The 14,814-nt window shown below is 45.1% G+C and overlaps 1 protein-coding gene across 1 annotated transcript; it reads left to right on the top strand.

The window, feature by feature from the left end:
• The first annotated feature begins 6,082 nt into the window (after positions 1-6,082).
• Positions 6,083-14,814, top strand: TMEM238L (transmembrane protein 238 like). The gene is made up of 2 exons (XM_042447540.1): positions 6,083-6,480; positions 14,335-14,814. Exon 1 carries the CDS (start codon positions 6,083-6,085, stop codon positions 6,473-6,475), a length of 393 nt encoding a protein of 130 aa, XP_042303474.1. The 3' UTR covers positions 6,476-6,480; positions 14,335-14,814.

A 14,814-nucleotide genomic window follows, 5' to 3' on the forward strand; every position in this document is an offset into this window, starting at 1 on the left:
GCTGAGGATAGAGAGGGTCTTGGAGATTTCTCATCCACAGGGTCGGCAGGAGTGGAGGTCAACTCAAGGGCAGCTAAAAACAACAACAAAGGCCTTGTATGATGTGCTAGACTTTTACTTCTTTAATTTGTTTTAACTGATTTCACTTTTATGATGGTTTAATTGCTTTTTAACTTTTGCATGCTGTTAATTTTTAACTATGGTTGTTTTAACTGTAAGAAGGGGCCTTGAGTCCCAAACTGGGGAAAAGTGAGATATAAATTTTAAAAAATAATAAAAAATAATAAAAAGCATCATTATATGATTATATATTATGGTGATCTGAAATGTGGGTGAGTGGGGAGTCTGGCCAAAGGTCAGAATCCTGTTTTCAACAGTTGGCCTATCACATCCCTCTAAGAAGCTAACCAACAAGACATGAAGGCAACAGATACTAGTGTTCATTATTCCATCAATTTTGTTGTCTTTTCAGCAAAAGGAACAACAGAGTGCCATGTTTGCTGTTTGTTTCTCACAAGTGTCAAGCTGTGGGATCCTGAAAGCTCAACAGAGTCTTTATGACAAGTAGCCCTTGATAGCTGGTTCCTCTTAGAATTAGCCCAATCCACTTCTCAAAGCCTGTAAACTAGTGGTCATCCCTCCACCACATATTGTTGCAGCAAATTCCATACGTTATTTTGTGGGCTGTGTTTCTTGTTTTGTTCTGGGTTTCCTGCTTCTCCACTTCACCGGCTGATCCTCTTGCCTGAGGCTTGTGAGAGTGAGAAAAACATCTCTCTGCTCACACTTTCCACACCATGCACAATTTTATATGCCTCTTTCATAGTGGCAGAGAACCTGTGGCCCACTGTATTCATGGGATCAGAACTCCCACAGTCCCTCAATGACAGCCATAATGGGAGGTGCTGACAGGATTTACAAATGTCACCAAATTAGGAAGGGTAGCCAATACCACAGAGAACAGGGGCAGAATTTCAAAAATAATCTTAACAGATGAGAGAGTTGGGCCAGAACTAACAAAATGAATTTCAGCAGAGAGAAATGCAAGGTACTACACATTAGTTAGGAAAAAAATGAAAGACTCACATAAAGGATGGGTAACACCTGGCCTGACAACAGTACATGTGAAAGGGATCTGGAAGTCTTAGTAAACCATAAGCTGAACATGAGTCATCATCATTGTAATATGGCATCTAAAAAAGTCTATATGATCCTAGGCTGCATCAGTAGGATTGTAGCATCTAGACTGAGGGAAATAACTCTATTTGGCTTTGGTCAGAACTCACCTGGAATACTGGGTCCAGTTCTGGGCAACACAATTTAAGAGGGATAGTGACAAGGTGGAGCATGTCAAGATGAGGGCAACCAGAATGATGAAGGGGCTGGAAACCATGCCCTATGAGGAGTGACTTAGGAAACTGGGTATGTTTAGCCTAGAGAAGATAAGGTTAAGAGGTGACATGATAGAACTGTTTAAATACAGTATGTGAAGGGATGTCATATTGAAGATGGAGCAAGCATATTTTCTGCTTCTTCAGAGACTTCCAACATGGAGCTGTGGATTTAAGCTACAGGAAAAGAGATTCCACCTAAATAACAGGAAGAACTTACTGACAGTAAGAGCTGTTCAACAATGGAACACGCTGCCTTGGAGAGTGGTGGAGTCTCCATCTTTGGAGGTTTTTAAACAGTGGCTGGATGGCCATCTGTCGGGGATGGTTTGATTGTGAGTTCCTGAATGGAAGGATGTTAAATTGGATGGCCCTTGTGGCCTCTTCCAACTCTATGATTCTATGAGGTGTAAGCTAAAACATCTGGAAGACAGAAAGTTCCCTAACACTGCTCTGCCACTACCCCCCTTTTTACTCCAGCTGTAGCATTAGATTTTGTAAACTCATTATGGTGTATCTACACTGGAGAAAAAATGCAGTTGGACATTACTTTAACTGCCAAGGCACCATCTTACAGAATCCTGAGATTTGTCATTTGATGAGAGACCATTTAAGGGCTGTCCAGAGCTGGACAATGAAGAAAGCAGGCAGGAAGAAAATGCCTGGACAATTCAGTTGAGATGGTGTGCTGGAGAAGAGTGTTGAGGATACTGTGGATGGCCAAAAGGACAAATAAGTGGGTCCTAGAACAGATCAAGCCTGAACTCTCTCTGGAAGCCAAGATGATAAAAATGAGGCTATTGTAACCACATAATGAGAAGGCATGAATAATTAGAAAAGACAATGATACTGGGAAAGGTAGAAGTTAGTAGAAATAAAGGAAGACCACATGCCATATGGGTGGACTCAACCAAGGTTATGGGCCTGAATCTGCAGGACTTAAGCAAAGCAGTGGAGGATAAGGGGTCTTGGAGAATTCCAAAATGTTCTCCATTTTGAGCATGACTAAGAAGCATAAATTTGCATTGATATGAGTGTTTTTAGTTTTTTATTTGGTCATGTCCTCCATTTTTCTTGAATGGCCCACCTTTGGTGGTGCTTTGTCCTCCTTTGCGGTCAGGACATTTGGTCACCAAGTGTCAACATAGTGCAGAAATCATCTGGTTTGGCACCATTTTAACTGCCTTGGCTCAGTGCTATTGAATATTGGGAACTGTAGTCTGTTGTGGTACCACAGCTTTGCTACAACTCCCTGGCTGCATCTACATAGCAGAAATCAGGCAGTTTGACACTGCTTTAACTGACATGGCTCCATCCTATGAAATCCTGGAATTTGTAGCTTGTCCAACAGAGAGCCAACATGACATAGTAGAGAACCAGCATGGCATACTGGTTTGATTGTGACTGTGGAGACCAGAGTCCGATTCCCAGCTTGGCCAGGAAACCCTCTGTGTGACCTTGGGCAAGTCACACTCTCTCAGGCTTAGGGGAAGGCCATGGCAAACCTCCTCAGAACAAATCTTGCCAAGAAGACCCCAGGATAGCTTTGCCTTAGGGTCGCCATAAGTCTGCAATGACTTGAAGGAGCACAACTACAAACAAACAAATAAAAAAACAACGGCTCCAGAGCTCCCTAATGGCTAAATATCTCAGAAAACTACAATTCCCACAAGCCTGGATAGCATTAAGCCATGGCAATTAAAATGGGGCCAAAGTGCATTATTTGTGCAGTGCCGATGCAGCCCTGGGAGCTGGGGATTCTTGGAATTGTTGATTGCTGTGGCACCAGAGCTCTCTGACAGAGAGGTCTCACAGACCTACAGTTCCCACAGTCCCAGATAGCATGGAACTGTGGCAATTCAAGCACTCTCAAAGGCCATTATTTCTGCTCTGGTGCCACAAGTCAGCGTGGCATAGTAGTTTGAGCATTGGAGTAGAGCTTCTGGAGACCAGGGTTTGATTCCTAGCTCGGCATGGAAACCCACTTGGTGACCTTGGGAAAGTCACCTTCTCTCAGCCTCAGAAGATGGCTATGGCAAACCCTCTATGAAGAAAACTGTCTAGAAAACTCCAGGAAAGGGTCACCTTAGGGTTGCCATAAGTCGGAGGTAAATGACTTGAAGGCACACCACCACCACAAGCTACAACCAACTATGCTGTTGCTCTGGTGCCAAAACCAACTACAGAAACCCCAGAAACCCCAGGGCAGTCAAAGCGGGGCCAAACCAGATGGTCTCTGCAGTGCAGATGCAGCCCCTCTTGTGCGGCCTGGAGAGACTGGTCCTGAGAGTCAGTGGCATCATTAGGGTTGGGGTCACCTGGTGCAGTAACTCATGGTGTAAACGCCCCTTAATTGACCTCCTCCCATTCCACACCATACAGAATCCTTAGTAATGTTTTTTCTACTCACATTACTCGTCAATTGTAATTCCTGTATATCGCTGGAGGTCAGGGCAATAACTGTGACACCAAACAACTAGCAAAATTAAAACCATACAGTCATCCCTCCATATTTGCGGCTTTGATATTTGCGGATTTGATTATTCACGGATTAAGAGTTGCCCTGGAGGACCTAGAGATTCCTAGAGAGGTGTCCTCTTAGGTAAAAACAGTGTTTTTGTTATTTGCAGTTTTTCCATATTCACAGGGGTCTTGTTCCCCTAACCCTAGCGAATATGGAGGGACAACTGTACTTTTAAAGGACAATAATATCATACACAGAGCCTCAATGCATTTACCTGCAGGTAGTTTCATGTGGCTGAAGTGAAAATTTGGTAGATGTTTTCAAAAGAAAATGTTAAAAGAATTAAAAAAAATCTAACATTGTTTTTTTAGTTTGTTTTCTAGGAATCTCTAGGTCCTCCAGGGCAACTCTGTGGTCAATGTCCAACATACACTGACCACTGAATGGCACTGGAGTAGCTACAAATGGTCTTTCAGTCAAACTTTTAGTTAAAGTTGACCACAGAGTTGCCCTGGAGGACCTAGACAGTCCTAGAGAGAATATATTAATGAAATCCGTGAATAATCAAATCTGCAAATATCAAATCCACAAATATGGAGGGATGACTGTACATTTTAACTTTTAAAAAATTAATTTAAAAACCCTGATGCCTGCTCTCCTTCCTCCTCCCACTGAGCCTCACTCCACTCCTGCCATGTCTCCAGCAAACAGGGGAATGCCAATGCCTGTTTCTGCCCAAAGGCAGATGTCTGAGGAACGTTGGTGTCACCCCGCCTTAGGAAGTCACCTGGTGTGGCCTGAACCCCCCACACGCCCTTAGTCTCGCCACTGACTACAACGCTCAGCTAGCATGGCCATATGCAGGACAAGCCAGAGAGCCTTTGGCTTCCATCTCCTTCATTCTGCAAAGAACACAGCTGGGGTCATTGAACCCAAGGGTGCAGCTCCAAGGCGAGCAAAATAAGGACGTTGCCCCCTCCATATCAGGATTCTTCCCCTCCCAAGTGAAACTTTATTTCAGTCTCCAGATTTCCAGAGCCAGCGTAGGGTCATGGTTTGAGCCTTGGAGTAGGACTCTGGAGAAGAGGCGGGTTCCAATCTCCACTCAGCCAGGGAAACCCAGTGGGTAACCTTAGGCAAGTCACACTCTCTCAGCCTCAGAGGAGATGGGGATAAAAAAAGGCTGATCCCCTCTGAACATAAATTGGAAATGACTTGAAGGCGCACAACAACAACAACAACAACAACAACAACAACAATATCCCCAGATCTCGAGCATGTTTATGACTGTTTTAATGGTTTTAATTATATTTTATTACAGTTATTGTTATGTTGTAATTTTTATGTTGATTTGGTTTCTGGAGGGAGAGGATAGTCGGATTTATTTTTATTGTATTGAATGGATTTCATTATTGATGTAAGCTGCCTTGATCTTGTTGGAGAGGCGGGTAGAAATAAATGTTATTATGATTGTGGTTATGATTGCAGTGACTTCCCATTTCAGCCAAGTGTCATGGGCTGAGCCTTGGAACAGGGCTCTGGGGAGAGCAGGCTTCGAATCCCAGGTGGGCCATGGAAAAGACTAATGGGGGAGCTTGGGCAGGTCACACTCTCTCAGCCTCAGAGGATGGCAATGGATGAGGTGATATGATAGCCCTGTTTAAATATTTGAAGGACTGTCCTATTGAGGAGGGAGCAAGCTTGTTTTCTGCTGCTTCAGAGACTAGAACAGTAGATGCAAGCTGTAGGAAAAGGGATTCCAGCTCAACATTAGGAGGATCTTCCTGACAGTAAGGGCTGTCCGACAGTAGAACACACTCTTTCCTCGGAGTGTAGTGGAGTCTCCCTCCTTGGAGGTCTTTAAACAGTGGCTGGAGGGCCATCTGTTGGGGTTGCTTTGATTGTGATTTCCTGCATGGCAGAAGGGGGTTGGACTGGATCAGGGCCCTTGGGGTCTCTTCCAATTGTACGATTCTATGATTCTATGACTCTGGTGAAGAGCTGGATCCCAATCTCTGCTCGGCCAGGGAAAATTAGTAAGTGGCTTTGGGCAGGTGGCACTCTCTCAGCCTGAGAGGAGGTTTTTTGAAAGGCCTTGGGCCAGGGCTGCGGTCCCTGGGGAATGCTGGCCGTCGAGGGCCTTCCCTGGGGCGGGGCGGGGGCCGGGCTGGCGCCGTGTCCCTGCTTGCTCGCTCGCTCGCTTCCTCCTCCTCCTCTCATTGCGGGCATGGGCCTGAGGTGGGGCGGGCGGTGCGCGGCCTTCTTGGTGGCGGCGCTGGCGCTGGACGCGGCGGGGCTGGGGCTGGTGCTGGCGGGGGCGGTGGGCCACCCGAGGCTGGAGGACGGCGCCTCCTTCGAGGACTTCCTGGTGCTCTCGGGGGCCCTGCTGCTCTTCCTCTCGCTGCTCTGCTGGCTCTTCTGGTACTCGGGCAACCTCCGCGGCATCCCGGACCCCCAGGAGGCCCCCCTCCGCCCCCCGCCCAGCCTCCTCCGCCTGGCCGCCAAGCTCTCCCAGCGCCTCTCCCAGCGCCAGCGGCCCCAGCAGCCCCGGGCCCCGGGCCCCCCGGCCCTGGAGCTCAGCCAGAGGAGCCCCGCCGGCCCCCAGGAGCGCCTGGTCTGAAGCAGGTGAGGAAGAAAGGCAGCCGGAGCCCGGGGAGAGTGGCCCCTGCGCTCCCTCTGGGCTGCTGCTCTACGGGCAAAGAATCTCCTCTCGTTCTCTCTCGGGGCGAGGATGCTCCCCTGGCTCTCTGGGGGCTAGCCTGGCTTTCCTAGGGGCAAGCACTGCCATTTGTTTGGACTATAGCCCGATTTACCCTGGTTTACTTCAAAGGGGTGTTGCCCTGGCCATCTTCTGAGGCTGAGAGCGTGTGACTTGCCCACCAAAGTCCCCCCGTGGTTTTTGTTTTGTTTTGCTTTGCTTTTTGTGCTTGAACAGGGAATCATAAGAATCATAGACTCTTATGTTGGAAGAGACCCCAGGAAGGGCCACCCAGTCCAGCCCCCTTCTGCCATGCAGGAACTCTCAATCAAAGCCCCCCCACCCCCACCTCCAGCCTCTGCTTAAAGACCTCCAAGGAGGGAGAGCAGAGGGCAGTGGCAAAAGGGACTGCCCCAATGGAGCTGGGAACTTATAGCACTGGCAGCACAGGGAGACTTGCCTTACAAGTGAGGACTTCTTATAGGACTATTGCTGCATGCCTCCAAGTCATTGATGATGGTGAGCCTATTTTGGGGTTTTGTTTGCACGTTTCTACCCAGGGAGGTTTGCCATTGCCATCCTCTGAGGCCGAGAGGGTGTGACTTGCCCAAGCTCACCCAATGGCAGGAACATGGTCTAACTGGGATTCAAACTCAAACCACTCAACCATGCTGGCTGTCTACTGGGCCAGGTAAACAGGTACTAAGCCAGTTAAGCAGCCCTCCTTTCTCTCTCCCCTCCTTTCCTCCTGGTTATGTATGGGAATGGAGCTAGAGCTGCTGCAGAAGTTGAGGAAAGTGATTTGTTGGACTGGTTGGGAGGCTTCCAGGGCTGTATCCACACTGCAGAAATAATACACTTTTGGCACTGCTTTAACTGCCATGGCTCAGTGCAATCTGAGGTTGTGGGGACTGTAGTTTTGTGAGACATTTAGCCTTCTCCAGCAGAGAGCTCTGGTGCCACTTGTTGTTGCTCTTGTCTGCCTTGAAGTCATTGAGGACTTACAGCAGCCCTAAGGTGAAGCTGTCCTGGAGCTTTCTTGGCAAGATTTGTTCCAAGGTTTGCCATTGCCTTCTCCTGAGGCTGAGAGAGTGTGACTTGCCCAAGGTCACCCAGTGGGTTTCATGGCCAAGCAGGGAATCAAACCTTGGTCTCCATAGTCACAGTCCAACACTCAAACCACTATCATTGGCTGTTTACTACACCATGCTGGCTCTCTTCTGGTTCCACAACAACTACAAATCCCAGGATATCATAGGATGGCTCCATGGCAGTTAAGGCAGTGTCAGACTGCATTACTTCTGCAGTGCAGATGCAGCCAGGGAGTTGTCGTCTAAAAAGTAGTCTTTCCTAGTTCTACTGAACTCCAGTCAGAAGTGGCTGGGCAGCCAGCACAGTCTGAAAAGATTCCCCTGTGGATTTTTTTTCTTTGTTCCTTACCTTGGCTAGTTTTTAATACACTTGGGATCAAACAGGATGGTTTGATGTACTGGTAGGTCCTAGGAACAGCTCCATGACCTCTTCCAACCTCAGTACCACTCTTGGTAAAGAGGTAAATAATGTGCATTAATAGCCTTTGTCTATAGGCCTTCCTCTGTATCTATATCCATGGCTTGAAAATATTCAAAAGATATATAAATTCCCAAAAGCAAAATCTTGATTTTGCCATTTTATATCAGGAGCATCATTCTATTGTGCCACTGTATTTAATGGGACTTGAGCATCCATGGATTTTGGTATCCATAGGGAGTCCTGGAACCAAACCAAGGGCCCACTGAAAAGTCACTTCGTTCTCCTTCCTGCTGAATTCAGCAGGGTTGAGAGACCCTGGACATACCTCCACCTTTCTCTGATTTCAGAAATTATTTTAGCTTGGTCCTAGTTGCTACTTGGATGGGAAATCACTGGGGCAACCTCCAGGCAGGTGGAGGAAAGGATCTTTCCTGAAAGCTTCAAGAGCTACTGCCAGTCAGAGCTGACAATACTTGGCAAGATGCACCAATGGTCCGACTCAGTGCAGGGCATTTTCTTAAGCTCCTGTGACCTCCAGAAGCTGATTGCAGCTGAAAGAAAACAAGAGATGCCCCAAGAACATGTGCCAGGGGTTTTTTCTTCCCTGAGTAACCCCAGCTTGTCTGCATACATGCGTAAGATCAGAAGGAAGAAGCAAGAGGAAGAGGATTGTTGGGGGGGAGGGGATGTCCGCAGGTGAATGAAGTCAGTCCCATCATGACAGGGTTCAAGCTTAACATAAAGCCTTACTGATATTTCTTTTCTACATTAAAACCTTTAATCTGTGAATTTTGCCTCAACAGGATGCTTGAGTGTCTTGTCTATGTATAAGATTTCAGTAGCTTTATACTTTGCACTTATTCATTCTTTCCCTCCTAGAAATAAATATTTTTGTATTATTAAATAAACATTGAGAGCTAGCATGTCATAGTGGTTTGAGTGTTGGGCTATGACTCTGGAGACCAAGGTTTGATACCTAGCTTGGCTGTGAGACCTTGGGCAAGTCACACCCTCTCAGCCTCAGGTGAAGACAATGACTAACCTCCCCTGAACAAATCTTGCCAAGAAAACCCCATGATAGGTTTGCCTTAGGTCACCATAAGTTGGAAACAACTAGAAGACAGACAACACACATACCCATTTTATAAAATAAGTCCACTTTCCATTCAAGCATACATTGTTCTTACTGCTTCCTTTTCTGCGACTCAAAACAATCCTGTGAGGTAGGTCAGACTGAGAATGACAGCCCAGATTTCCACTGCTTCTGTCAAAATTTGAACCTGGGCTTTCTCAATTGCAGAGTCTTGTGCCTCATGGCACACTCAGCCACTTTCTTTTCCATGAATGAAGGTTTTCCTTTGCTGTGTTATTCCCTCTGCTTATGTTCTTTATCCCCACAAGTTTTGGAGTTTATGAGGGATACAGATGTGTAGAGAAACCAATGAGGTTGAAGCATGGATGTGTAACAGTGCAGTTGGTACAGTTGGAGGTTGACACTGCTCAAAAATTGTGAGACCTCTGCAATAATAAATTATGTACCTGGCCTGGCTTTGGATTCATTGTTCCTGTTGGTCAAGGCCAGCCTTCCTATTAGGGTTAGGCATCTTGGGCAGCAGATTTTGGGGGGTAGCATATAAGGGCTAGAAATGGTTGATTATTTACAGGTAATTTGTTATTTTTAATGCCAGAAAGGGAGGGAGAATCACTTGTAGGAATTTCTGCCATTTGTGCCCCAATAACTTTGCTGATTTTAAGTACTGTATATACAGTTGGCTGCTGTGACTCATAGCAAAATTTCTTGAGTCATCCATGCTGTTGGTCAGCTTGTCTGTCTTGCATTGCACTATACATTATGCTGGCAAATATCGCAGGGCTTGGCTTGTAAGGAAGACACAGTTTCTCTCAAATAACTTCCCTTCTCCGTTCTGTCTGTGAAAGATTCCATTGCCTCTGGGAAGAAAGCACTAAGCACCTGTTAGCTGAGTGTTGCAAATTGCTTCTTTCCTTGGGCAGCAGTTTCCTACTTATAAATGATTCTCTCTTCTTGCCTTGTCTTGCCTTGCCTGTTCCTCAGCTGGGTGCTGCTTGGCACAAGTGATGTCACATTTACTTTAAACTGATGTTCCCTTCAAGAACAAGAAGTGACCTTGGACAGGTCACACTGTCTCAGCCCCAGAGGAGGGCAACAAGGGCATACCCTCCTCTGAACAAAGTCTGCCAAGAAAGCCCTGTGATATGTTCGCATTAGGGTTGCCATAGGTCAGAAATGGCTTGAAGGCACACAGCAACAAGAGGTCTCTGCCATCTCCAAACCTTTGGTGGCCACCAAAATAGAAATCATAAGGAAAATGGAGACTTATGAAAGGGAGAGGGGAAATCATCGCTGGATGTGTGATTACTTGACCTGTTTACTTTGTTTCACTTGTGCATATTGTTAGTTTTGAATTTTAAAAATTGCTGGGACATTTTGAAGTGCTCTGATTTTTGGTGGTGCAGGAACCTGTCCCTATTCTTTCCATACCTGCATTTGCACAGCAGAAATAATCCAGTTTGACATGACTTTAATAGCTATGGCTCAGTGCTGTGGAATTCTGGGAACTGTAGTTTTGTCAGAGAGTTCTGATGCCACAACTCCTAGAATTACACAGCATTGAGCCATGGCAGCTAAAGTTGTGTCAGACTGGATTATTTCTGCAGAGCGGGTGCAGCCCATGTTGTTTCTGCTTCTGATACCAAATTCTCTCTCAAGGAAGTAATGCCCAGGTACACAACTACTTTGTTAATTAGGGCATGCCTTATTTACATTTTTGTTTCCTTCATTTCTCTTTCTTTTCTTTTTCATTTTTTCAGTATTTGATGTATGGTATCAGTGACACACTGATGAAATAAAGCAAAAGCATGACTCCCTTTTATCATTTGTGTCACTTGTTGGCAGGTGCCACCCCAAAGATTAAACACTGAGCAAGGGAGTCTGCTATATTTGTTCCCTGTGACCTTCCCTATTCATGGTCTCCCCTCTTCTTTCCTCCTGAACCTCTGTATTCAAAAACACTGAGGCTTGAATTCTTTTATTGTCCTAGCTAAAGTGGAGCCATTAAATCAATGGGAGTTTACATAAATATTGACTCAGCATTCAACAATTAATTCAGTGGATCTTTTGCAGTTGAGTCTTTCAATAGGATTCCATTAGAGTCACAAATTCCATTTCCCATGTTGTTGTATGCCCGCAAGCTGTTTTTGACTTAGGGTGACACTAATGTGAACCTATGGCAAGATTTGTTCAGAGGAAGTTTGCCATTGCCTTCCTCTGGGGCTGAGATAGTGTAACTTGCCCAAGGTCACCCAGTGGGTTTCCATGGCTGAGAATTGTGGATTTCAAGACTGACAATTTGAAAAAAGAGAGAATTCTGAGGCAAAACTGAAATGGCCTCTTCACATTGGTTAAGCTGTGGCCTCCACATGCTTTATCTTTTGGACAATATATAATCACTACACAAACTGCATTACTCCTCTAAAATCCCTCTCATTTTGATTTCTATTCTTCTGAGCAAGGGAGAGTTCTACTACACCCAGCAATCCTTCCTATATTGTAGCCATCCTCCTGTTTTGTGAGTCACAGGTTCCCTAAGGGAACAAAGTGTATGGGAAGGGGGCCAGATGGATCTTCTCCCTTTCAGAGAGTAAATGCATCTCCCCTCCTTTTGTTCAAGATTCACAGGAGGCAAGCAGAAAATCAAGTCATTTTTTTTCCCAAAGACTTGATGGATTTCAGTAATGGATTTTCAATGGCTTGATGGAGAATTGAAATCCTATTTGCAGTTTACTGCTGAGTGTAATGGGTAATGAGTGGGGATGTACCATCAAACCTTCTGAAAACAGCCTGAATATCCCTTCACCTTGATCCCTTGAAACAACTTTTCAAAGCTCTAGAGCAATAGGTACAGCTGCAAGAAAGTTTTTCTTGCCAATTTGCAGATGTCAATACTTTATCTAAAATTGTGCTGGCATGGACAACTGTAAATACCTTTTAATGACTCTGCTTTGGTGATGCCAGTCCACTGCTGGGCCTTTTGCTTCTGTCCATTCTAGACATTCTGTCCCATTCTATCTACATCACATTTGTCACTTGCTTCTCTATTTTACGCTACATACCAGTGTTGCATAACAGAATGAAAGCATTTAGGCAGTGTGCTGTGTGAGGCTGTTGTCCCTTGAGGAGCATATGACAGGATCCAAAGAAATTATCCTTGTTCCTTTTGAGATGCACAGCATTTATGCCTCTGCACCCAGCTCTCAAAGGTTGTGTAGAGTGTAACAAAAAGACTGCATGATTCCAAGATGGAGGCAAAAGACAGAGGTTGATGCCAAACTTCTTTTTAGGTTTGCTGCAGATGATTGAAAGATCAGCATGGGTGGTACAAGAAAAGTGAACTAACTACCATATACACCCAACTATAAGTTGACCGCATGTATTAGTTGAAGCCAAGTTTTGGGGCAAAAATTATGGATTTTGGTATGACCTGTGGATAAGTTGAGGGTAAAACTTATGGGCATGTAACAAAGGATCTAAATGATGAAGCAAAAGTAAAAAAAAATGCCAAAAACTCACAGCAGGCATAACTGTTTGTACTCACCCTAAAGGCTGGATGGATGAGAGAACAGAGAGGCATCCATGCCCCCAGGACAGATTATGCTGTTGCCCTTTACCAGGGGATGGCTAATTTTTAAATAAGAGTTAAAGTACAGTACTGTACTTACATTGTCCTGTAGATAAGTCAACTCAGAGTTTTTGGGGTCAATTTTTGACTAAAATTTCTAGACTTATACATGTGTATATACAGTACTTCTCTCCTTTTCTCCCTCCCTCTCTCTGCTTGCAGTTTCATTTCCAAACCTCTTTGCCCAAGATCTGTCTTTCTTCCAGTGTTTGTTTGTGTTGTGTGTCCAACTTACAACGACCCTAAGGAAAATCTATCCTGGAGTTTTCTCTGCAAGATTTGTTCAGAGGAGGTTTGCCATGACCTTTCCCTAAGGCTGAGAGAGTGGGACTTGTCCAAGATCACCCAGTGGGTTTGATGGCCAAGCTGGGAATCAGACCCTGGTCTCCAGAGTCATAGTCCAATACTGAAACCATTATGCCATGCTGGCTCCTTTCTCAGCCGCACTCCAAAATGTAGTCCTCTCTTCTTTCCTCTTCCTGTCATTATGTGTTAAAAATAAATAAATCTGAAAAGCATTTTGCTGCCTGTTCAATAAGTATCAAGAAGATTTTCTCAGTTGTAAGATAAAGTGACATTTACACAAGAGCAAAGAGATAATTCCCTCTGAGGGAAGGGACATAGACACTGATGGACTGATAAGCTTTTGGCCAAGCTGGTTGCCCAGTGTATTAAGTGTTCTCCTTAACTGAACTGCAGCTTCTTTATACTTCTATACCTTCTCCTGTTTTTACTCAGACTTTTCCATAACAAAGGCCTGAACTTGTTTTATGCCTCTTTCTAGATCGTTTTAACACTAGTTTGAGATGTGCAAAGCTGAGGGCGAGAGAAAAGAAATGAAGCTGTATGCTGTGTAAAGCATGCATCTTTTCAGCTGTCAATACCTGAAGGTGGTGTAAATATTTGGGGTTGTCTGCCTAGATTCTATTGATCATATGCTTTTTACTTAGGGTGGGATAAAGTTCTCTAGTTCGTATAAGAAAGTCTCTCTCTTTGGATTAGGCAGTTTATGGTGACTCCTGGTATGCCCCACTCAGGGCAGGCAGTGAAGCAAGAAAAACAAGACAGGGTCCTTGGGAGCCTGTTGACTGAAGCAGTTGTCATGCTACTGAGAGGGAAAGATGATGTGCTCTTTTATTAATATGGGGAGGAGAGAAACTGTGGGCTGATCTGTGCAGTAGAAATAATCCAGCTTGACAGTGTTTTAGCTGCCATGGCTAAATGCTATGGAATCCTGAGAAAGCTAAATATCTCACAAAACAACAAACTCCAGAATTCCACAGCATTGAGCCATGGCAGTTAAAGCAACATCAAACTACATTATTACTGCAGTGCAGATGAAGCCTGTATTGCCAGCAATTCTCACCTACTAGCATGAGTGGCTCATGGATTGAGTGGCAGAGGAATCATGGATTGAGCATTTCAGGGAGATGGCAGCCCCCCTGCTTGGTCCATGAGTTTCCCCTGTCTCAAGTGTCCAAGTGAGTGCTCATATTCCAAGTGAGTATGTGGGCATACTACAAAACAGTGATGTTTTCTTTTTCCTCCTAGGTCAATGTGTGGCACTGCCTATCCATGTGCCAACCCACAGGACACCATGATGATATTCATTGGCAGAACTCCTGCCTTGTGCCACAACTGCTGGAAGAACCTGCTATCTTGTATGTCAGGGATTTCTTTTGTTTTGCCAAGGACTCTTCTCTCAAAATATTGTACAGCCCCCTCTTTGAATGACGTTTACACAGAAATCACCTCCAGTAACTTTGGACCTTGTCTGATCAATGGAGTCAGTCACCCTTGAACTGCAGAACGAATTGGTGATGCTGAATTCCCATGAAGGATTGTCACTGTGAGCTTTGCTGCTGTGTTTTCTATAGCACTCTATGGTGATTTCTCTGCCCAGTAGGGCTATGTATTTAAAATCTATTAAGACTCTTGTTGACCTACACTTGTTAAGCTGTGCGAGTGAACTGGCATCCCCTTTGGTACCTCTTCTATACAAGATTTCGGGTATGGCCGGTTTGTGCAATG

This window comes from Sceloporus undulatus, chromosome 2, assembly GCF_019175285.1.
Source record: "Sceloporus undulatus isolate JIND9_A2432 ecotype Alabama chromosome 2, SceUnd_v1.1, whole genome shotgun sequence".
NCBI classification, from domain to species: domain Eukaryota; kingdom Metazoa; phylum Chordata; class Lepidosauria; order Squamata; family Phrynosomatidae; genus Sceloporus; species Sceloporus undulatus.

Bases quoted from the DNA above. Each gene is read 5' to 3' on its own strand.
- TMEM238L (XM_042447540.1), top strand. From the start codon at position 6,083: ATGGGCCTGAGGTGGGGCGGGCGGTGCGCGGCCTTCTTGGTGGCGGCG.